Source organism: Chionomys nivalis, chromosome 20 (assembly GCF_950005125.1).
Source record: "Chionomys nivalis chromosome 20, mChiNiv1.1, whole genome shotgun sequence".
NCBI classification, from domain to species: Eukaryota; Metazoa; Chordata; class Mammalia; order Rodentia; family Cricetidae; genus Chionomys; species Chionomys nivalis.
The window spans coordinates 45,676,925-45,699,784 of NC_080105.1; the positions used below are offsets into that span (position 1 = coordinate 45,676,925).

The 22,860-nt window shown below is 42.4% G+C and overlaps 1 protein-coding gene and 1 non-coding gene across 2 annotated transcripts; one reads left to right on the forward strand and one right to left on the reverse strand.

Annotated features, from left to right (window-relative positions):
* Positions 1–801: 801 nt before the first annotated feature.
* Positions 802–932, forward strand: LOC130863280 (small nucleolar RNA SNORA3/SNORA45 family). Its single transcript, XR_009055709.1, has one exon. It is a non-coding gene; the product is annotated as a small nucleolar RNA SNORA3/SNORA45 family (small nucleolar RNA).
* A 14,514-nt stretch (positions 933–15,446) lies between these two features.
* On the reverse strand, positions 15,447–16,583 carry LOC130862631 (protein Tex24-like). Its single transcript, XM_057752342.1, has one exon. The coding sequence runs from the start codon at positions 16,581–16,583 to the stop codon at positions 15,447–15,449; it is 1,137 nt and encodes a 378-aa protein (XP_057608325.1).
* Positions 16,584–22,860: the final 6,277 nt, after the last annotated feature.

Below are 22,860 nucleotides of genomic sequence, written 5' to 3' on the forward strand. Positions count from 1 at the left end.
GGGTTTCTCTGGTTGGAAGCGCTGGCAGGGGCAGTTACAGGTAATGATGGCATGTTGTCGGATCCAGTTAGATTGGCAGGTTGCCTTGATTAGTAGGATGGAGGGGTGGTTACAGATAACCGTGTGGTTGGGTACATGGATTAACGTGGCAGGCAGAGGTGGTTACGAGCAATGCTGTATGTGGTTGTTGGCTAGTAACATAGCTAGCAGAACTAGTTACAGACAGTGATGCTTGATAGGCAATGGAACAGGAATCAGAAACCTTGACTTCTGCCGTTTAATAACTGTAATTTTGTACAAATAACTGTTGTGGCTTCAGATGTCCTATTCCTCGGGATGGGTTAGACGAATAGACGAATAGTCAATCCCAGCTGCTTGGGAGGGTCTCTCAGGAGCTTTAAATGATACTGCTCACAGCCATCCATAATTCCAGTTCCAGTGGATCCAATGCCCTCTCCTGACCTCTCTGAGCACCATGAAGTACAAAAACATTCAGTTAAGTTCCCAGCAAAGATGCAGAAGTTCATAACCATGTCTGGCAGCAGTCCAGATTATCTGGTGCCCTCTTCTGGCCTCTACAGGCACTGCATGCATATGGTATACACACACACACACACACACACACACCACTACATGAAAATACTCAGATACAAAAATAAATCTTAAGTAAAAGCCGTAACATATCATATTCTTTTTTTTAAGACAGGGTTTCTCTGTGTAGCCCTGGCGGTCCTGGAACTCTCTTTGTAGACCAGGCTGGCCTCAAACTCACAGAGATCCACCCACCTCTGCCTCCCGAGTGCTGGGACTAGAGTCACATCCCAACATGGTGGTTGTCCTGGTGTGCTAGAGTTCTTGAAGAGAATCTGCTGGTCTTGATTCACTGATAGGGGTCTTCAGAGTCCATGTTAGTGCCCAGATCAGAAACATGTTCTACCTGAAAAGAAAAAAAAGACATGTTTCACCACCACTCAGAATATCATTTTCTTTATCTTAAGTGGCATCATGAATAATACATCTAGAAATGTCAGAATAATGAAGCTTAAAATTGTTTAATGTTGCTCAATTGTTTAGCTTTATAATAAAACATTGAAAAGGTGAATGAATTTCCTGTAAATTATTTATCATTAGTCAAAATGTTCTGATTAGTGATATTATGAAGTATAAACTCAGGTTTATTAGGAGTGGATAATTGCTTTTCTTATGTAGGGATCATGAGAATTAGCAGTAAGTGGTCATTTGCAAATGGTTAATAAGTTTTCATGATTTTCTATTTCCTATAGACAACTATACTTAATGTCAGAATCTCTTACCACACAAATGGATTTGCTATTTTTTGTATTTACTGGAAGAGTTAGAGATCATAAGGATACACTGATATTATTTTAACTTATTGAACAAATGTATTTTTTCCTAAATATTAAATAAAACTATTAATAAACATTTGCCTGGTTTGCATGTGAATTCAACATTTGATTGGTCAAATCACTGCCTATTGTTGCTGGTCAGAGTTTCTAAATGCTTTATATCACTTGGAAATTCTGCCACTTAAAAAATTAATAAAATTTGTCTGGTATATATTTTGAATTTCTGAGAAATGTATCTCTGTGTCAGTATTGGATTTTAATACACATAAGAAAACTACATTTTAAAGTAAAGAAAACAGAACATCTGGATCGGGCACCAAAACATTTATCGATTTAATTGGCTGAGTATGAGGCTGGGAAACTGGATATTTAAACCATTTGTGGTCCTGGCCATCCTAATCGACAGCCACAGCCACAAGCCACAGCGCCATGGGCTCTAAGCTCCCTTCGAGGGTGAGAAGTCTCTACTTCTGTGTTACAACAACAGGACTCACTGTCCTGCTGTGCCCAGGTCTGTGCTCTGTCCAGGAATTCCTCACTCACAGTCGAGACAGAAGAGAAGCGCTCAAACTAAAACGTGAATGCACTGTGGGTTTTGAGATTCCACGAGGCTGCTCATCTCATCTACCTCACGCAGCTTCGTTCTCCATCCACCCCCCCCCCTCCACAGCCCCCCTCCCCCCCATTGTTAGACTGCAAAATGCTCAGCCCTGAGTTCAATTCCCAGAAACAACGTGATGGCTCACAGCCGTCCGCAATGAGATATGGAGCCCTCTTCTGGATGAAGATCTGGAGCCCTCTTCTGGCCAGCAAGCATACATGCAGGCAAAACATTGTATTATACATTTTAAAAAATCTTTTAAAAAAAAATGTAACGGGGGGGGGTCTGCTTCAATATGCCTTTAACTCACAGCTGAACATTTTTATGAATTTGGTCCTTTCGTTGAACGTGTTCGTTGCTATTGAAAGATAAAAGGAGAGAAGAGGAGGAGAGAGCTGTTCAAGCGTAAGAAAACCAGAAGGGCTTGTGTGGAAGAGTGCAGAGGAGACAGGAGATGCAAGGGCCAGGAAGAAAATCACAAACGGAAACACTAAAGCATGTTTTGATGAAGCCTTGATAGCGAATGAAATGTGGCCTGAGCGAGGGAGAGATAGGTACAAAAGTTGACTCAGGAGTCCCTGCATGGGTACACGACACGGAAATTAAACCATTAGTGATACTTCAATGTTAGAAATACGTGAAAAGACTAAAAGAAACATCCATTTCGCTCACGGTTTTCACTCGGTCTTGGTAGGAGTAATAGAGCCAAGAGACTGGACCAAAACATTTCATTTTTATCCAGAGACCAGCGATGGAACAGAAGTGGAAATGGGAGGAACCCCGTGACAGAGGTCACTTTCCCCACGAGGAACCCGGTGGCAGCGGTCACTTTCTCCGCGAGGAATCCGGTGAAAGCGGCCACTTTCCCCACGAGGAACCCGGTGGCAGCGGTCACTTTCTCTAGAGGAATCTGGTGACAGCGGTCACTTTCTCCGCCAGGAACCTGGTGGCAGCGGTCACTTTCTCCACGAGGAACCCGGTGACAGCGGTCACTTTCTCCACGAGGAACCCGGTGACAGCGGTCACTTTCTCCGCCAGGAACCCGGTGACAGCGGCCACTTTCTCCACGAGGAACCCGGTGACAGCGGTCACTTTCTCGGCCAGGAACCCGGTAAAAGCGGTTACTTTCTCTGCTCTGTTTCATCTTCGCCTTCTGGCATCTAGGAAAAGCCTGGTTCCAGGCACAGAGTCCCTCCTCTGGCTTAGCTGTGCTAAGCCCCGACCGTCATTGAGTGTGGTGATGATTTGGTCCTTCCTGAGTCTTGGGGGTGCCATCAACTACAGGTTGCAGTGACATTTTCCTTCTCCTCTCTCATCCTTGTAACGGTGTCTTCCACACCCTCTTCATCCCTCTGGAATGCCTCTTGGAAAATCTCCAGCCTCTACACCTCACACCGGACCTGAAGACCCCTATTTGCTTTTGCAATCAAATTTGGCCTCAATATCTTTTATAATCAATTCAAATGGCCATGTAAAGGCATCCTCGATCCTAATATTATTCAGGACCTTTACAAATACTGCGAGCAACTGAGAGGCCAATGATAATGGCACTGGGATTTGTCTATACTGCATGTACTGGCTTTTTGGGATCCTACTCTATTTGTATGGACAACTTCCTAAGCCTGGATGGTGCGGGGAGGGCCTTGGACTTCCCACAGGGCAGGGTACCCTGTGCCCCCTCTAAGGACGGAGGGGGAGGGAAGTTGGAGGAGTGGAGGAAGTGGAAATTTTGATTGGTATTATTTATAAAGTAATTTAAAAAAAAAAACAAATACTGCGAGCAATAAAGGAAATGAAAAAAGAGTCCCTATTCGTTGCGTTCAAGCTTTCTCTTTTCTCCACTCCAAGCCCAGCTTATTTTTTGTGGGTCTTCCCCCCGCCCCACCTCAACCACAACATCGTGTAAATGTCCTGTCTTTTAAGTTGCCATTAATGGATCTGTAAGCTTGCTGTACAGTGGGATCTGGAAGCTGAACCCAGTAGGGGGAGAGAGCAAAGGAGTAGACCAGCTGCAGTTTGTCCATACCTGGCACACGCTCCTCCCTGGCTGGTGCATCTCTCAGCTCCTTCCTGAAGCATCCTCTGTCTGTGGTTAGGGCTCAAAAAATTCCTATCTTTAAGCCTTTTTTTGTTCTCGGCTTACTGGATTCCATTTTACTGGAATTTGGATGTCTTTCAGGTATGAGTGGCATTAGACCATTGTTTTATGCTTCAATTGAAAGCTGGCTCTGGAGTTCGGGTATGGTTTGCCCTCCTCAAGACCCAAACATGCTTGTTTAAAAGGTTTCCTCCAAAATATCTGTCCTATGTCAGGCAAGCCACCTGCTATGCACTCAAGTGACCCCGAGTTGCTCAAGCCACCTTTACTTATACTTAAACAGTTTTTTTTTTCTTACCACGGTTATGTGAACAGATTTTAAGAAATACATCCCAACTTAAGGGATACATCATAATCATTATGAAAGCCCCCGATACAAGGGCACCCTCATACATCAAAGAAACACTTCTAAAGCTTAAATCATACATTAAACCCCACACACTAATAGTGGGAGACTTCAACACTCCCCTCTCACCACTGAACAGGTCAAACAGACAAAAAATGAACAGAGAAATATGAGAACTAACATGTTATGACTCAAATTGTCTTAACAGACATCTATAGAATATTCCATCCAAACAGAAAAGAATATACCTTCTTCTCAGCACCTGATGGAACTTTCTCAAAAATTGACCACATGCATGCTTGGTAACAAAACAAACCTCAACAAATACAAAAAAAAAATTGAATAAGCCAATGTACCTTATCAGATCACCATGGTTTAAAACTGAAAGTCAACAGCAATATTAATTCCAGAAAACCCACAAACACATGGTAATTAAACAATGCTCACCTGAATCATCAATGGGTCAAGGAAAAAAATAAAGGGGGAAATTAAGACTTCCTAAAATTCAATGAAAATGACCACACAACATACCCAAATTTATGGGACATAATGAAAGCACTGTTAAGAGGCAAGTTCATAGCACTAAACGTCTACATAAAGAAGCTGGAAAAATCCCACACTAGTGAATTAACAGAACATTTGAAAACTTTAGGACAAAAAGAAGCAAACTCACCTAAGAGAACTAGATGGTAGGAAATAATCAAATTGAGAGCTGAAACCAACAAAATAGAAACAAAGAAAACAATACAAAGAATCAATGAGACAAAGAGTTGGTTCTTTGAGAAAATCAACAAAATAGACAAACTAAACAAAAGACAGAGAGAGAATATCCAAATTAACAAAATAGAAATGAAAAGGGGGACATAACAACAGACATGGAGGAAATACAGAGGATTATCAGGTCATATTTTGAAAACCTGTACTCTACAAAATTGGAAAATTTGAAGGAAATTAATAGCTTTCTGGATAAATATCACTTACAAAAATTAAAACAAGACCAGAGAAGCAAATTAAACAAACCTATAACTGCTGAAGAAATAGAAATAGTCATCAAAAGTCTCCTCCCTACCAAAAAAAAGGCCCAGGACCAGATGGTTTCAGGTCAGAATTCTACAAGAATTTCAAAAAAGAACTAATACCAATACTCCTCAAATAATCCCACAGAAGGAACATTGCCAAACTCTTTTTATGAGGCTACAATTACCGTGATACCCAAACCACAGAAAGACATTACTAAGAAAGAGAATTACAGACCAATCTCACTCATGAACATTGATGGAAAAATACTAAATAAAATACTGGCAAATCGAATCCAAGAACACATCAGAACCATCGTCCACCATGTCAGCTTCATCCTACAGACGCAAGGATGCTTCAACATACAAAAATATGTCAACATAATCTACCATATAAACAAGCTGAAAAATAAAAGCTACATGATCATCTCATTAGATGCCAAAAAAGCTTTTTGACAAAATACAACATCCCTTCATGATAAAGGTCGTGGAGAGAGCAGGGATCCAAGAAACATACCTAAACATAATTAAGGCAATATAGAGCAAGCCAAAAGCCAACATCAAAGTAAATGGAGAGAAACTCCCAGTGATTTCACTGAAATCAGGAACAAGACAAGGTTGTCCACTCTCTCCATATCTGTTCAATATAGTTCTTGAGGTCCTAGCTAGAGCAATAAGGCACCAAAGGGAGATCAAGGATATACAAATTGGAAAAGAAGTCAAACTCTCACTGTTTCTGATGATATGATAGTTTTCATAAGTGATGCCAAAAAATTCTTCCAAGGAACTTCTACAACTTATAAACACTTTCAGCAATGTAGCAGGATACAAGATTAACTCAAAAAATCAGTAGCCTTCCTGTACACAGATGATAAAAGGGCTGTGGAAGAAATCAAAGAATCAACACCCTTCACAATAGCCACAAATAGCAAAAAAAAAATATCTCAGAGTAACTCCAAACAAGTGGAAGACTTGTATGACAAGAATTTTAAATCTTTGAAGAAAGAAATTGAAGCCAGAAAGTGAAAAGATATCCCATGCTCTTGGGTAGGCAGAATATAGTAAAAATGGCAATCCTACCAAAAGCAATCTACAGATTCAACGCAATGCCCATCAAAATCCCAGTGAATTCTTCAAAGACCTTAAAAGAAAGGTACTCAACTTCATATGGAAAAGCAAAAAACCCAAAACAATCCTCTACAATAAAAGAACTTCTGGAGGCATCACATTCCCTGACTTCAAACTCTACTATAGAGCTACAGTACTGAAAACTGCCTGGTACTGGCATAAGAACAGACAGGAGGACCAATGGAACCAAACAGAAGATCCAGATATTAATCCACACATCTTCGAACACCTGATCTTGGATAAAGAAGTAAAAAATATCAAATGAGTAAAAGAAAGCATATTTAACAAGTGGTGCTAGCAAAACTGGATATCAACATGTAGAAGAATGAAAATAGACCCATATTTTTCACCATGCACAAAACTCAAGCCCAAATGGATCAAAGACCTCAACATTAAGCCAGCCACATTGTGCCTTATAGAAAAAAATGGGACGTACACTTGAACGCATTGGCACAGGGAACCACTTCCTAAATATAACCCCAGCAGCACAGACACTGAGAGAAACAAGTAATAAATGGGACCTCCTGAAACTGAAAAGCTTCTGTAAAGCAAAGGACACGGTCAACAAGACAAAACGACAGCCTACAGAATGGGAAAAGATCTTCACTAACCCCACATCAGAGAGAGGTCTGATCTCCAAAATACACAAGGAACTCAAGAAATTGGACACCAAAAGAACACATAATCCAATTTTTAAAAAATGGAGTACAGACCTAAACAGAGGAATCTAAAATGGCTGAAAGATGTGTAAGGAAATGTTCAACATCCTTAGTCATCAGAGAAATGCAAATCAAAACAACTCTGAGATTCCATCTTATACCTACTGTAAGAATGGCCAAGATCAAAAACACTGATGACAACTTATGCTGGAGAGGTTGTGGGAAAAAGGGAACACTTCTGCATTGTTGGTACAACCCCTTTGGATGTCAGTGTGGCGATTTCTCAGAAAATTAGGAAACAACCTTCCTCAAAACCCAGTAATACCACTTTTGGGTATATATCCAAAGGATGCTCAATCGTGACACAAGGACATGTGCTCAACTATGTTCATAGCAGCTTTGTTTGTCATAGCCAGAACCTGGAAACAACCTAAATGGCCCTCAACCAAAGAATTGATGAGGAAAATGTGGTATATTTACACAATGGAGTACCACACAGCAGAAAAAAATGACAGCTTGAATTTTGCAGGAAAATGGATGGAACTAGAAAACATTATTTTGAGTGAGGTAACCCAGACACAGAACGACAATTATCACATGCACTCACTCATAGGTAGTTTTTAAACATAAACCAAAAGAAAGCCAGCCTACAAACCACAATCCCAGAGAACTTAGACAACAATGCAGACACTAAGAGAGACTTACATAGATCTAATCTACATGGGAAGTAGAAAGTAGAAAAAGACAAGATCTCCTGAGTAAATTGGAAGCATGGGGACCTTGGGGGAGGATTGAAGGGGGAGGGGAAAGGCAGGGACAAGAGCAGAGAAACATATAGAGCTCAATAAATATCAATAAAAATGTATAAAAATAAGTTTGAAAAAGAATGCCCAAGTCCACAACTTAGCATAAAAAGTTGCCTGGTAGAAACAATATATACCTGTTGTGAAATAATCTTTTGTACACTGTAAAGATGTGTTGCTCTCGTTGGTTTAATAAAGAACTAAATGGCCAATAGCTAGGCAAAAAGAGGTTAGGTGGGTCTTGCGGACAGGGAGAAAGCTGGGATGAAGAAGGGCAGCATCTCCCGGAGACTCAGGGAAAAGCAAGATGAACATGCCATGTTGGGGAAAGGTACTGAGTCACATGGTAGAACATAGATACATGGTTAATTTAAGTTGTAAGAGCTAGTTAGTAATAAGCCTAAGATATTGCCTGAGCATTTATAATTAATAAAAAGTAAATAATTTTTTAAAGAAAAACGTCTTTAAAGAGACAGAGTACAGACAGTCATAGATTAAAAAGGAGTAAAGAAAAATAAGCCATGTAAAGATAGAAAATTCACGGTGTCTGGATTGTGCATATTGTTGTGTTTTCTTTGAATTTTTTGACTGTGAAGGTGCTAAGTTAGGAGAGATATTTCATTGTATGGACTGCTAAGTTAAACCAACATAAAGGTATCTTGATTCCAAAATTTGAGTCTAAGGATATGGTTGCTTTGGAGAAGAGGTTCTTCTTTTGTTTTCACAGATGAGAACCTGTGGACTGTTTCCAGACCAATATGGTTTTATGGAACAAGACCCCCTAAAAGGTTGCTATAAATACCCCTGCAAAGAAAATACTTCGCCCAATAAACAGCAGGAAGAAGTTTGGACAGAACTACGCCCATATTCCCAAATATTGTTTGTAAATGTTTCTTTACTTTAAAGGGGGATATGCTATAGAGATGGATACTTTGCATTGGTATGCATCTTGCTTTACTGATGCAAATTTAAGGTCAATTTTGTTATATGTATATGTATTTCTGATCTTGATTAAGGTATTGTTTGTGTAGCCCATTTAAAAATGTAATGTATAATTAAGAAATATAAGTTAATAGATACACATCTATAATAGTTAAGCTTGTAGTCATGTTAAATTTTCTAGGTGTATAGAGATATATTTCAGTTAGATAGGTATTCTTCAAATCTTTCAGAGACCTTCAGAATATGGCATTTAAAATGTTTAAGAACTTAAGACTGTTATGATGGTGAGACATATTTGCTCCTGGCAGCACCAATTACTAAAAGAGGAAGATGGGCATCAAAGAGGCTCCTTATGGAGTTTGTTAGATGAACTGGACATGCAGGATCCACAGAGAAATGACTGCTAAATTTGCCTAAAGGTGAGATGATCCTTCAGGGTTCCTGTTCATGAAAGAGTCTGCTAGACATTCTGCAGAACACAGAAAAATGTGACAGACAAACTGCCAGTACAGGTGCAACTATCTTTGAAATTTCCTGCTTTGTGTAAAAGTCTCCTGGATACTAAGGGCCTGTAAGCTGAAGATGGATGCCCCAATGGTACAGAAGAACTTTGGGTGACTATCCAGGTAGTAAGATGTCTCTGTCAATTCGAGAGTTTTGGAAGTTGCTTACAATTTACTTCATGTTTACTTAGGTAATTTTATATCCTTCTGGAGTCTTTAATGGAGTTGAAAAATTTATAGTTATAGTTTTCCTTAGTTTTGATAAAAGATAAATTAGATATAAATATTGTAACTGTAGTTCTTGCTTGATACCCGTTTTGTTATATGTAGTTTTGCTATGTTAAAGTTAAAGCCTTCCTTTTTGTTTAAACAGAAAAGGGGAAACGGTGTTGCTTTCATTGGTTAATAAAGGAACTGCTTTGGGCCTACAGCAGAGCTGTAGGGAAACAGAACTAGGTGGAGAAAACAAAATGGAGGGCTGGGAAGGAAAAGGCAGAGTCAGGGAGAGATGCCATGGAGCTGCCAGAGTCAGACATGCCAAATCTTTACCAGTAAACCACTGCCACGTGGCAATATACAGATCGATAAAAATGGGTTAAATTAATATAAGAGTTAGCCAATAAGAAGCTAGAGCTAATGGGCCAAGCAGTGTTTTAATTAATATAGTTTCTGTGTGGTTATTTTGGTTCTGGGTGGCTGGGACGAACAACTCCTCCTACACAACTTTCCCCCAGAATAACCTTATTCTAGACACAGAGTTCAGCACTTTTGCAGGCTTAACTATCAAGCCAGACGCAGCCTGCTCTCACAGCACTTATGTCAACAGGCAGCTACTTGTGGTTACAAAGTTAAAAAGTAGTAGACATGGGTACAATGCTATAAGGACAACAATATTCAAACCCAGACGATTATTTCATGTCTGCAAGGTGTGACTGATAAAGTAAAACTAGAAACTGCACAAAGAATCACCAATATAATGAGAAAAGAGCCTGCAAGATGCACAAATTTTGCAAATTCCTACCCTATCCCATGGATGACTGATCCTTGCCAAGTGAGTGTCTGATTCCACAGGTGTTTTGTCCCAAGGAAACCCGTTGGACAGGTAGACATATGCCTATCTGAGACTAGGCTGTATGGCTCCCAACAATCATCCAAGAGACTCCCACCTCTAACCAACAGCCCAACCTAATAGGGTCTGGAAATTGCTCCATGTATGGTTGTCAGACTGACTCCATTCCCTATAACTACCTTAGCTATCTCTCCTCCAGGGCCTAGCCTCTATGCCTGTTTTCTCTGGTTTGTTTTTTTTGTTTTGTTTTGGTTTGGTTTGGTTTGGTTTGGTTTGGTTTTTTGTATGACAATTCCTTGGAAACAAAAATCATAAAAACAGAGCTTATGATAATATTTTTAGAGACAATTTTTTAATAAGGTAGAAGAAAGCATGCAAATGAAAGTCTAGAGAAATAAGTGATTTAGGGTGATGAAAATGCTTCAGATTTCTTTCTCCATCCATGATTTGTTCTTGTGGTTAGTCTGCTCACCAGCAGGTTGCCAAACGGAGACACTTATCCCAGTAACACCTAAATCAACTTCTAAAACACCTGTCCCCTATGTTTGCTTTCTCTATAAGCAAACTAGAGATCACTGTCAACACTGGCAAGAAACTTATGGAGGCTGCCCTATTTGGGCCTATAGGAGACATGATGCATACCCAGGAAGACACTCTTCTTTTTTTGCAGAATGGGGATTCTTTTATATTCTAATTAAGGACCTATGGCACCCCAGATGGGAGACAGGGATCATTGGTAAACTCTACTATGGTATTTATCACAGCTGCCCATCAGGCATGTTCAAAACACAGGGTGCACATCCCATTCTCTCAAGAAATGGTCCAACTCTCCTCAAAGGTCCTTACATCCCCAATATCACCCCTTTTAGGTGATACTGATCCCATCTCCCTGTCACACCGTCTCATTTCAGACCCTAACCTCTGTGTACCAGCTATTAGGTAAGGCCTTGCCTGACCGCTTTGAAGAATATTGGTTGTGTATCCTCCTTGGTCAGCCTTACAACCAATTGTGGCCTTATTAGATTCTTTATTAGATTCTCTCACCTTGCTTGTTATATTTTGTTATATATACATGTGTGTGTTATATTTTGCTGAGCCAATTACTACTACTACTACTACCACCTCTCTCTCTCTCTCTCTCTCTCTCTCTCTCATAACACTGAATGCTTTAACTCTCAGGAACACACTTTATGAGCACCCTGGATTCCGCAGACTATAATAATACCATACCCCCTTAGTACTATCACCCAGCCCCTGTGTCTAAACATTCACAATGCCTCAATTTTTCTGTAACACTCAAGTATACCACGACCCACTCACTAGGTGCTATGGGACTTGTGCCCTGGTGTTCCTTTTCTCAGAGCTATGAGTGGCACCCAGTGAAGAACCCTTGCCAATTCCCATCACCGGGTTTATAGAGACACAGCATGAAAAACGAGCAATTCAGGTCATACCTTGAACCCAATTCAGGTTATACCTAGCAGCCCTGGGCATAACCTCTGGTGTCACCTCTGGAGCCACAGGGCTGACTACCTTCCTAACTATTTACTATTGGCTGTCCTCACAGTTTATCCAGGATCTCCAACGGGTGGCTGAGATCATCCTCTCCCTCCAGGGACAAACAGACTTGCTGGCTGCCATAGCACTATAAAATTGGTAAGGATTAGATTTACTAACAGCAGACAGAGATGGTCTTTGTCTTTTCTTTGTAGAGGAATGTTGCTTCTATGTTAACCAACTAGGTATGGTAACAGATAAGATCTGACAGTTCCACATGGATCTTTGAAAATGTAAGAAACAGCTTGAACCCGATAGCCAATGAGCACTGATAGTACAGTGTGGAACTGGATGCTACCTTTCTTAATCCCTCTTCTCTTTTTCTTTTTTTAACTATAAACTGATTGGCCTAGTAGCTCAGGCTTCTTATTAACTCCTATACTTAATATTATCCCATATTTCTTGTCTGTATAAGCCACGTGGCTTGGTACCTTTTTCGAAGAGGCAGTCACATCTTGCTTCCTCTGAGGCTGGGTCACAACTGCAGACTGAAAGTTCCCTCTTCCCAGAATTCTCGTTGCCCCACCTCTACTTCCTGCCTGGTCACCCTACCTATACTTCCTGCCTGGCTACTGACCAATCATCATTTGTTTAAAATACAAGTGACAGGGTACAGACCATTGTCCCACAGCACTTCCCCCCGCCAAAAAAAAACTCTGAATCTTTGCTCAGTTTTTATCCTGACCTTTATTCATAATAGCTTATAATCAACATTCTAAACAAAGTAAAATATCGACAGTCCATTTTCTGGGAATTTGGGCGTAGTTTTCCAGGCTACTTCCTGCTGATTGGAGGTGTTGACAATCTTATGGGGGACCTAAAGAAAATTTAGAATCATGATTAAGTCGTGACTGAAGTATCCTGTGGGACTTGATCATCTCAGGCAGCAGTCTTGAATCTATTCTGGATGTATAACTCAGACATCTGGGCCATCCGCTCCTATCAGAGATTTCTCAGGGGATTTTCCTCGATCAAACCTGATTTTTCTTAACCTGGAATGAATCCACAACCTCTCATTTCCTGTAGAAACAAAAGCAAAACCTCTTCTTTAAAGTAATAAACCTTTTTACTTCAGTTTTAAAGTCAAGGTATTTTCAAAATACCTATCTTGGATTAATTCAGCAGCATTTATAAATAAATATCTTTTAGCAGTTGTCATTCCTTCCTCAGCATTCAAACAATTTGAAGAGAACATAATAACATACATTATCCAGATTCTCTGTATGTTTTCCATCTTTATGTGGCTTTATTTTAAACTCTATTTCTTTTATTTTTATTTTTAATTTTTGGCTTTTTGAGACAGGGTTTCTCTGTGTATCTTTGTCCTGGAACTCACTCTATAGACCAAGCTGTCCTTGAACTCACAGAGTTCCACCTGCCTCTGCCTTCCAAGTGCTGGGAATGAAGGTATGTAACACAACACCTTGAACTCACAGAGATCAGTCTGTCTGCCTCTGCCTCCCAAGTGTTGGGGTGTGTCACCACACCTTGAACTCACAGAGATCTGTTTGCCTCTGCCTCTGCCTCCCAAGTGTTGGAATTAAAGGTGTTTGCCACCACACCCAACTACTTTCTTTTTTATTTTTTATTTTAAGGATTTTATCCTTTCTTTTCCAAGCCTACACATATTTTAAATACAATGTAAATCATTTAGAGGCTTTTCTATCTGAAAGTATCTTTACTGTATCCCTCTTTTTCTGACTACATGAGTCTTTAATTTGCTAAGCAATATGGCTAGGATTAAAGCTGTGGCTTTGATGGCTGGATCCAGCCCATTCCTTAGCTTTCTGAGATTCTAGCCTTATGGAAGAGGTACTGGCCAGAGCCATGTTTATTGCCATAACATTATGGCATTTCAAGGTTCCTGCCACCACCAAAAAGCATGTTGTAGGCTCTTCATAAACACCATTTAAGTGTTTGGTGGCAGGGCCTCTTAAAAGAACTACAAGGTTTCACAGCTAAAGCTGTTGGCTGAGGTTTCTGTCCTACTCAGTTCCCACAGTCATTAAGTCCCAAAGAAATCACACAGAGGTCTACATTAATTATAAACTGATTGGCCTAGTAGCTCAGGCTTCTTATTAACTCTTAGCCCATAATTCTTGTCTGTGTTAACCAAGTGGCTTGGTACCTTTCCTGGTGAGGCAGTCTCTTCTTCCATCCTCTGCATCTCTCTTCTCCTTTTCTTAATCCTGCTAGCTGCACTCCAACTTGTAAACTTCTTGTCTAGATTCTATGACAACAGATTCAAAAGATTTCTAGCCAGTTATTATTACAGGATCACTGGTCCCTGGCTAAAGAGCCAGAGGCCTGCAGCACCCAGTTACATCCTGATGATGAAGATCAGGATTGCCCCCAAGGATAACGATCCCATCAATCAACAGGAAGTAATTTAATGACGATGGCACCACCCTTCCCAACCCTCCATTATTTATTAATAAACAAAAATGGGGGGGATGTGGGGTAAAAAGGGTCAAGGAAAAACTTCCTGACCCTGACTTGACCCCAGGACCAGAGCTTGAAATCCCACCAATCAAGAAAAATATATAGCTCAATAAAAACCATAAGAAGGAAGGAAGGAAGGAAGGAAGGAAGGAAGGAAGGAAGGAAGGAAGGAAGGAAGGAAGGAAGGAAGGAAGGAAGGGGGAAAAGGAGGAAAGGAGGGAGGGAGGGAAGGGAAGGAAGGGAAAGAAGGAAGGAAGGAAGGAAGGAAGGAAGGAAGGAAGGAAGGAAGGAAGGAAGGAAGGAAGGAAGGAAGGAAGGAAGGAAGCCCACCAATCCCTGAGCTTGCCCCAGAATCAGACTACAAAATTCCTCTGATCCCACATCACCCTGGGAAGCTCCATCCCACAAGACATCCTATATAAGCTCTGTACCCCGCTCAGTTTGCTGCTGTTCTCACCCTAGAAGCAACCACCCTGATGGATTTTCCCCTTTCTTTCGTATGCAGTGTGACAGTTTTCACTGGCTAGAACCCAGCTTTAACAATTTATTTGTGCCAAAGTCAGAGCAGAGCAGGACTGTAACACTTTCCCTGGAGAAACTTTCCCCTAGGAAAGCAGAATTGTAACACTCCAGGGGACCTGAGCAGAGCTATAACACTTGCATTGGGAAAACCTTTCCCTGGAGCAGGGCTGTAAGCTGCTACACTTACAGTGACTTTGTGGTATTCCTTGGCTCCTGACTCCCAGGATCGCTTTCCATTCAAGATGCAATGCTTACAATAAGCATTCACATCTACCTAAACATAAACCAATCTCATAGAATGCACAGCCCTTATGAATAGGTGATATTTGATTTACCTTTCCTCAAAGTCAGCCTGGTCTTTGAAGCACACCCGTCTTTTGGTCCCTGATAGCTTTAAGTATGTGCACGAGCTACAAGAATAACTGGGGTCCCCTGAATTGTGGGGTCCCAGCCTTCCTCCCTAGGCTGCCACTTATGCCTCACTATGTTTCTTCTTGAAGCACCCTGTTTGCTGTCCTGAAAAGGCAGCTGTATTTTCCGTCTGGTGCCGAACACCCAGAATTCTTTATCATGAGATTTGGCCATTTCCAAGGCCTGCATCTTCCTCCTGTTTAGAAGCTGGGATTTGGCTTCTGCCAGCAGATTCTGGCCCAATACCCTTGATGGTCCCTCCAGGAAAGTATTTTCCTGCAGGAATTGAGCTTGTGCTTCCCTTTCTTTAGAAGCTTTCATGTCTTCCAGTGTGTCTTGCCCTGATGGCTCCGGCTTCAGCTTTTCTCCCGGCTTCTCCTCTCTAACTGATGGAGGGCACACTGCCTGCATTGGACGTCTAGAATGGGGCTTGATCTTCTTGCCCTGCAAAAAGATGTTTTCGTCTAAAGGAGCAACGTGTTTGTCGTATCTGTAGGGTCCTCGTGGCTGTCTGAGTTCTATGTCTCCTCCTCCTTCCAGATGGTCCCTCCTCAGATCCTCTAGGTTCTTTAGCTGCTGACATTTCTTGGTTGGGTTTTTGTTGTTCACAACCACCTCTTGTTGCAGGAACTGCCTGGCGTCTTCTGGGGTTTTCTCTGTTTGCTTCCTGACTTTGCCAAGCAACGCCATTGTTCTCCTGTTCACCTGCGCCTCCCACGCTGTTACTGCTTTGGGACTGTTCTTTGGCAAATCCAAGTGTCCGGGAAATGTCCGCCTGTGCCCCTGGCCTTCCGCAGAGTCACCCCGCTGGAACCTTTTGGAGACTATGTTCAGACAGCCTTTAGGGTCAGGGGAATGGCCCTCACTAACAGAGCTTGTAAGCCGTGGAAGATGTTCTGGTTTCTTCTTGCCATGAGATAGAAGCTCTTCTATGCTAAACTGTTTATTGCCCAGACCTCTTCTATGTTCTGGGGCCTCCCAGAGGAGTTTAATCTCCCGGAGTGCCACATAAGCCCTAGGGGCAGGCCTAGGGGTTTGTTCCACTGATCCTTCCTGGGTCCTGGTATATGGAAGTCTCCTCTTCTTCAGAAAGTGAGAGAGCGATTCTTGGGAACACATGTTCTCTCACCAGAGCCTCGCTCTTCTTAGGCCCTACCCTGAGGTCAGGGAACCTCTCCTAGCTGCAGATTCTCTCTCTCTCTCTCTCTCTCTCTCTCTCTCTCTCTCTCTCTCTCTCTCTCTCTCTCTCTCTCTCACTAATACAATTCCAGTACAAATCACTACTCCGCACAGTTCCTCCAACCTCTGGTATCCACACTGTACTGATGCTTCCTGGGGGTTGAGGACTAAAGTACCCTCTTGTACATCACGGTCCAGAATGCTAGGGCTTATCTGTCTCTTTATGATGCAGTGGGCGGGGCTGGAGGGAAGATGGCTGTAACTCAGGCTGGGCCCAGTATTAAGGAGTATTTCATTCTGCGACCTCTGTCATTCCAGATGTTAAGGGTAACAACATCTAGGAAAACCACCCACAGCTTGAAAGGCACAGGCACGTTATAAGTGGGTGAGAGGTGACCTGTGACGGACAGTTGAGGAGCAGGAAGAGTGGCCTCTAGGGAGTTAGAGGGCCCGTGAGCTGACTTCCTGGGACTGGCCATGGATGTCAGCTCCTTCAGCCCTGCATAGCCTCTTGTCAAGGAATAAAACAACACTCACTCCAGAGAATCAAAAGGAGAGGCTTATTCTAGAAGCAAATATGAATGCCCATGGTCCAGAAGAATCATTTTTGGTTTCACCAAATATCATTTTCCAACAAAGTAGCCATTTCATAATGTTTTTATAGTAATAGAACAAAGAAGACCAGAAGTCAAGATAATTTTCAAACACACTGGTGGAAACAGCAGGTAGGCAGACTACGGCAAAGCACAGACGTCGCTGCTCTCAGCCTCAAAGGCGGTATGATGACGTTAGCTTTAGGATCGGAGGAAACCTGCTAAGTTAACACGAAGTGAAAATTCACTAGATAGTCACAAGGGTATTTTATCAGAAACAGGGCTGAATAAAGAATGGCTATTAGGAGGCAAAAGGCAGCCCCCGAAATAAACTAGAATTAGACTCTGGAGCTGCACCTCCCTGGCCTCGTCACTGGAAGGACAATAGAAGGTTAAAACTGAATACTGACAGAGGCAGAGGTGGGAAGTGAGGTTAGAGAGAAACGCCATGGTGACAAACGCAATGATCAAGACAGGAAGGGTTGATAACTTTTTTCCTCATCTTGAAAACAATGCAGGCTATTTCCTGGAGATGACCACAAGCAACTTAGTAAGCGCACTAAAGCACTCTGTGAGAAGTCCATTGCAATAGCATATTCCCCTCTCTGAGAACAATATACTGCTAGTATGTTAATTTTTGGTCTTTGACCCATGTAAACATTTTAACATTAGATCAGTCACGGTATGACTTGCATCCTATTTTTTTCCGGTAATGGGCAAAGGCTCTTCGGTTTCACCAACGATGACCGTTGTTATTACCGGGGCGGGGGCAAGCCCATACATATTAGCATTGTTTTTCTTAACCATTTCTGTTGTGCTAATTTGTCTCTTACTCTTTTAACAGTAAGTATTATTACTTTTAATTGGGTTTTTAGGACTTCAAATATAAGGACTGTATTTACCTCATCCCCCTCCTCCTTCTAACTCCTCCCATTTCTCAAATTCACAGCCTCTAGCTCTTCAATTATGATTGTTATACACACATATATGGCTGACCTCCTGGGGCTGGCTAACCTGTCAGTGGTCCTGTCCCTGGAGAAAAACTGTTCCTCCCTCTTTCAACAACCACTACTTGTCTGTAGCTCTTCACCAGGGCGCAGGCGTGTGAGCTCTCCCCCACTCCACTCTGGCCTGTCAATTGGTGTTATCGCTCTTTAGGCCTTGTTTGGGCGACTCCATTGTTGAGATTTCCTGGGTTCGACTTCCCTGTCTGATAGGACACTATCAAAGCAGATGTCCTGCCCGGTCCTCCGGCTCCCGGTCTTCTAGTCCCCTCTTCCGCAATGGTTCTCTGAGCCTTAAGTGTAGGGGCTGTGTTGCAGACATATCGACGAAGGCTGGGCACCATACAGTCTTTGCTCTCTGCATTCTGACCAGTTGTGTTTCTGACCAGTTGTGTGTTCTCTGCAAGGAACTCTGCAAGAGAAGTTTCTTAGACGGTCGATCTTTTTGGTTGTAGTTCCTGCTCTGTTCTCTTTGAGATACACAGGGTACACCATGGCACATGTGTGGTCAGAGAACAATGTATGGGAATCTTCTATCTCCTTCCTCCATGTGGGTTCCAGAGATTGAACTTAGGCCATCGGGCTTGGCAGCAGTTACCTATGTCAGCTGAACCATCTCACCGGGTATTTTTGGCCTTTGCATATTTCTGATACTAACTTTCTGTTAGAGGAACAGTTTGAAGCAATTGGGGGGGGGAGGTGCTTTTTTGTTTTGTTTGTTTTGGGCTATTCTGTAGGCTATCTGTTTATCCTGCTCATTGTCTTATTTTCTGTGCAAAAGTTTCTCAATTTGTTATGGCCAAATTTGTCTATTTTTTTCACTTGAAAGGAGGTGTCTATGTTAAAAAAAAAACATAAATATGAACATGACCAGCAAAAAATTCTTTGGTATTCCTGCCTCCCCCTGATAGTGTGAACTGGATTTAGTGACTTTCTACTGAACAGTAGAACATGGGTAAGCAAAGGTCTGGGTGTGAGGACACAATCCTAGGGTCTTAAATGCTATACTATTAAACCACATCCCTTTCCCACTGAAAATAACATTTGTTAATTGCTGGGTTTTATTCTTGATAATTTTCATAACATGTATCCAACATATTCTAAACATATCCCCCCAATTATTCTCTCTCATACCCCACTCCTGCTGACCCTCTTGTTTTTCCCAACTGCTCTCCCTCCTGCTTTAAGTGTGTGTGTGTGTGTGTGTGTGTGTGTTAAGCACTATATGGGAAGGCATTTGTCTATTTTGTTCAATGAGTTATTTCAGACTTCAAGAATAATGCCTGACTGTAAGCATTTACTGGGTAAATGCTATTACAATTCTCTAGTTGGATATAGTGGGAAAATTGCAGGGGATGAGGCAGCGTGAACGCCATTGTCTGGATCTGGAATATCTTCCCAGGGTCCATGTGCTGAAGACGTGGTCCCCTGCCCATGGCACTGTTGGAAGGTTGTGGAAACTTTAAGTGATGCTACCTGGTGGGGCCGTCTTCTGGGCGCATGCCTTTCCCCACTCCCTCTTCCTTGCCAGGCCTTTATTATTTTTCTCACTGTTTATAACAATACATCTGACAGCAAGCAACGGAGGATGCCTTAGTTAGGATTTCTATTGCTGTGGAGAGACACCATGACCATGGCAACTCTTAGAAAGAAAACACTTAATTGAGGTGGCAGCTTACAATTCAGAGGCTCGGTCCATTATCATCATGGCGGAAGCATGGCAGCACACAGACAGGCATGGTGGGGGATACATCTAGATCAGAAGGCAACAAGAGGTGGACTCAGGCACTGGGCGTGGCTTAGGCATACATGTGACCTCAAGCCCACCCCCACTTTCTCCAACATGGCCATGTGTACTCCAACAAAGCTACACCTCCTAATAGTACCTCTCCCTATGAGCTTATGGGGGCTACCTACATTCACACTATCACAGAGGGTTTCCTCTTCATTATAATCAGAAGAGATATGGTCTCGCTAGTTAGCTTCAGCTGTCAACTTGACACAGCCTCAACTGCGGGATTGCCTCAAGCAGATTAGCCTATGGGTGCATCTGTAAGGAATTCTCTCAATTGTTAATGGATGCAGGAGGGCCCAGCCCATATGGGCTCTGCCACCCTAGGTCAGCAGGCCTGAGCTGTATGAGAAAATTAGCTGAGTGAGCCAGCAAGCATCTTTTCCCCCATTGCTGCGGGAGCTCCTTCTGCCCCTTCAGCCAATAGCCTTTAAGATAACAGCCCACTTGGGTATGGTCTCTTTTGCTTTAAAAAGCAGCACGTTAGCCATGCGCTCACTCTCTTGCTTCAGACTCCACTTCCAACTACTAGACTCCTTTCCTGGTCGCACTGAGGGCTGTTGTCTAGAACAGTGATCTGTAAGTTTTCCCTTTAAATAAATAACCCTTTTATTAATCATAATTCTAAACTGGTGTGGGATTGTTTTGTGACTTAGGCCTTCATTTGGCGCTCCAACGTGATTGACTAGCAGGCATACACACAGACAGAATATTGTATACATAATAAATAAATAAATTCAAAAAAAAAACCGAGCTTAATTCTAGACATGGTGGACCTGGGAACCTGAGTGCACAGAAGAGATGGCTATCTACCTACCTGCCAACCTGAGGACAGTTAAACGCAGTGGCCAGCTGACAAGCCAAAATCAACACCTCTGTGGTGGGCTGATAGTGTCCTGCTCAGGGTAGCCCACCCTCAACTGCAGAGAACATGAAGGAAGCTGTCAGGTTCAAGGTGATAAATCGGAAAGAACTAGAATCCTCAAGAGTGAAGAGACAGGAGACAAGTTTTCCTGGCTAGTTTTTGTCCACATGACTTAATCTGAAGTCATCTGAGGAGAGAAACTCTCAACTAAGAAAATGCCTTCAGAAAGTGCCTCCCTGGACAGGTGGCCCGAAGTTGTATAAAAAGCAGGCTGAGTGAGCCATAGGAAGCAAGCCAGGAAGTAACATTCCTCCCTGTCCTCTGCATCACCTCCTGCCTCCAGGTTCCTGCCTTGAGTTCCAGCCCTTGCTTCCCTTGGTGATGGACATTTTAAGATATAAGATGAAATAAACTCTTTTCCTCCATACATTGTTTTTGTTTGTGGTGTTTTAGCACAGCAATAGAAACCCCAATGGAGACAGTACCCCCACAAATGCATACAATGTGTTGGGTTTTTAGCTGTTTGGGAATTGTCAAAGCTTGGGTTTCAATTGCTGTAAAGAGACACCCTGACCACAGCAACTCTTACAAAGGAAAACATTTAACTGGGTGGCTTACAGTTCAGAGGTTCAGCCCGTTATCATCGTGGTGGGTAATGGTGGTCTGAGAATTCTACATCTTTGATCCACAGGCAAGAGGAAGTGGTCTTGGACACTGGGTGTGGCTTGAGCATATGAGACCTCAAAACCCACCCCCACAGTGACTTCCTACAACAGGGCCATACCTATTTCAACAAAGAAGCACCTCCTAATGGTGCCACTCCCTATGAGCTTATGGGGCCAATTACATTCAAACTTGTAGTTAGCTTGTTTTACTCTTTGCTCTTTCAGGACCCGCCACCCAGGTGTATTCTATATACCTCTTTCCTTCTTACTCCATGGCTGGCTGTATGGCTGGGTGACTGATCCCTGGCATCCCCTCTCCTCCTTTTCTCAATCCTTTATTCTATTTGTTCTCTCTGCCTGGCAGCCCCACCCATCCATCTCCCTCCGAGTTATTGGTTGTTCGGCTCTTTATTAGACCAATCAGGTGTTTTAGGTAGGCCAAGTAACACAGCTTCAGAGTTAAACAAATGCAACATAAAAGAATGCAACATGTCTTTGCATCATTAAAGAAATATTCCACAGCATAAATGAATGTAACACATCTTCAACTAATCTTCCACTACAGAAACTCCCACGGGGGGGCTGGAGAGATGGCTCAGTGGTTAAGAGCATTGTCTGCTCTTCCAAAGGTCAAAGGTCCTGAGTTCAATTCCCGGCAACCACATGGTGGCTCACAACCATCTGTAATGAGGTCTGGTGCCCTCTTCTGGCCTGCAGACATACACACAGACAGAATATTGTATATATAATAAATAATAAAGTTTTTAAAAAAAAGAAACTCCCACGGGTATTAATGCTGGTGAGACATTTATGCTCTCTAGTGTTCTGGAAATGTCAGAGGGAATCAAGCGGTTCAGCTGGAAAGCGGAAAACAGACATGAACCGGGAATCTGGGTTTGTTGTTCAACTGCTCAGAAAACGGAACTGCGCTGAACAATCCCAGAATTGGGAATTAGAGGCAGTAAAATGAGGAGTTCAAGAGTTGCCTGCACTATAGGAGACCGTGAAGAAAAAAAAAAAACTATATTCATGGTTACAGCGCAAATCTAAACCATCCTATAAGTGTTTTGTTTTTGGTTGTGTGTGTGTGTGTGTGTTTTGTTTTAACCTTTGGGATCCTGCTTCTCTTTAGAAAGCAGTCTTTCTTCTGACTTGCGCATGGAATGCCTTGGAAAGGGTTTATTTAATACTCATGTGGGGACGAGCCATGCACCAGTAAACACTGCTCCTAGTTGTCCTGGGAGGACTCAGCTGGCAACTGCAGGCCTGAGTGGTGGGCCAATCAGACGGCAGTTTGG

What these genes read in the sequence shown, in the direction of transcription:
- LOC130862631 (XM_057752342.1), bottom strand. Translation starts at nt 16,583, where the DNA reads ATGTGTTCCCAAGAATCGCTCTCTCACTTTCTGAAGAAGAGGAGACTT.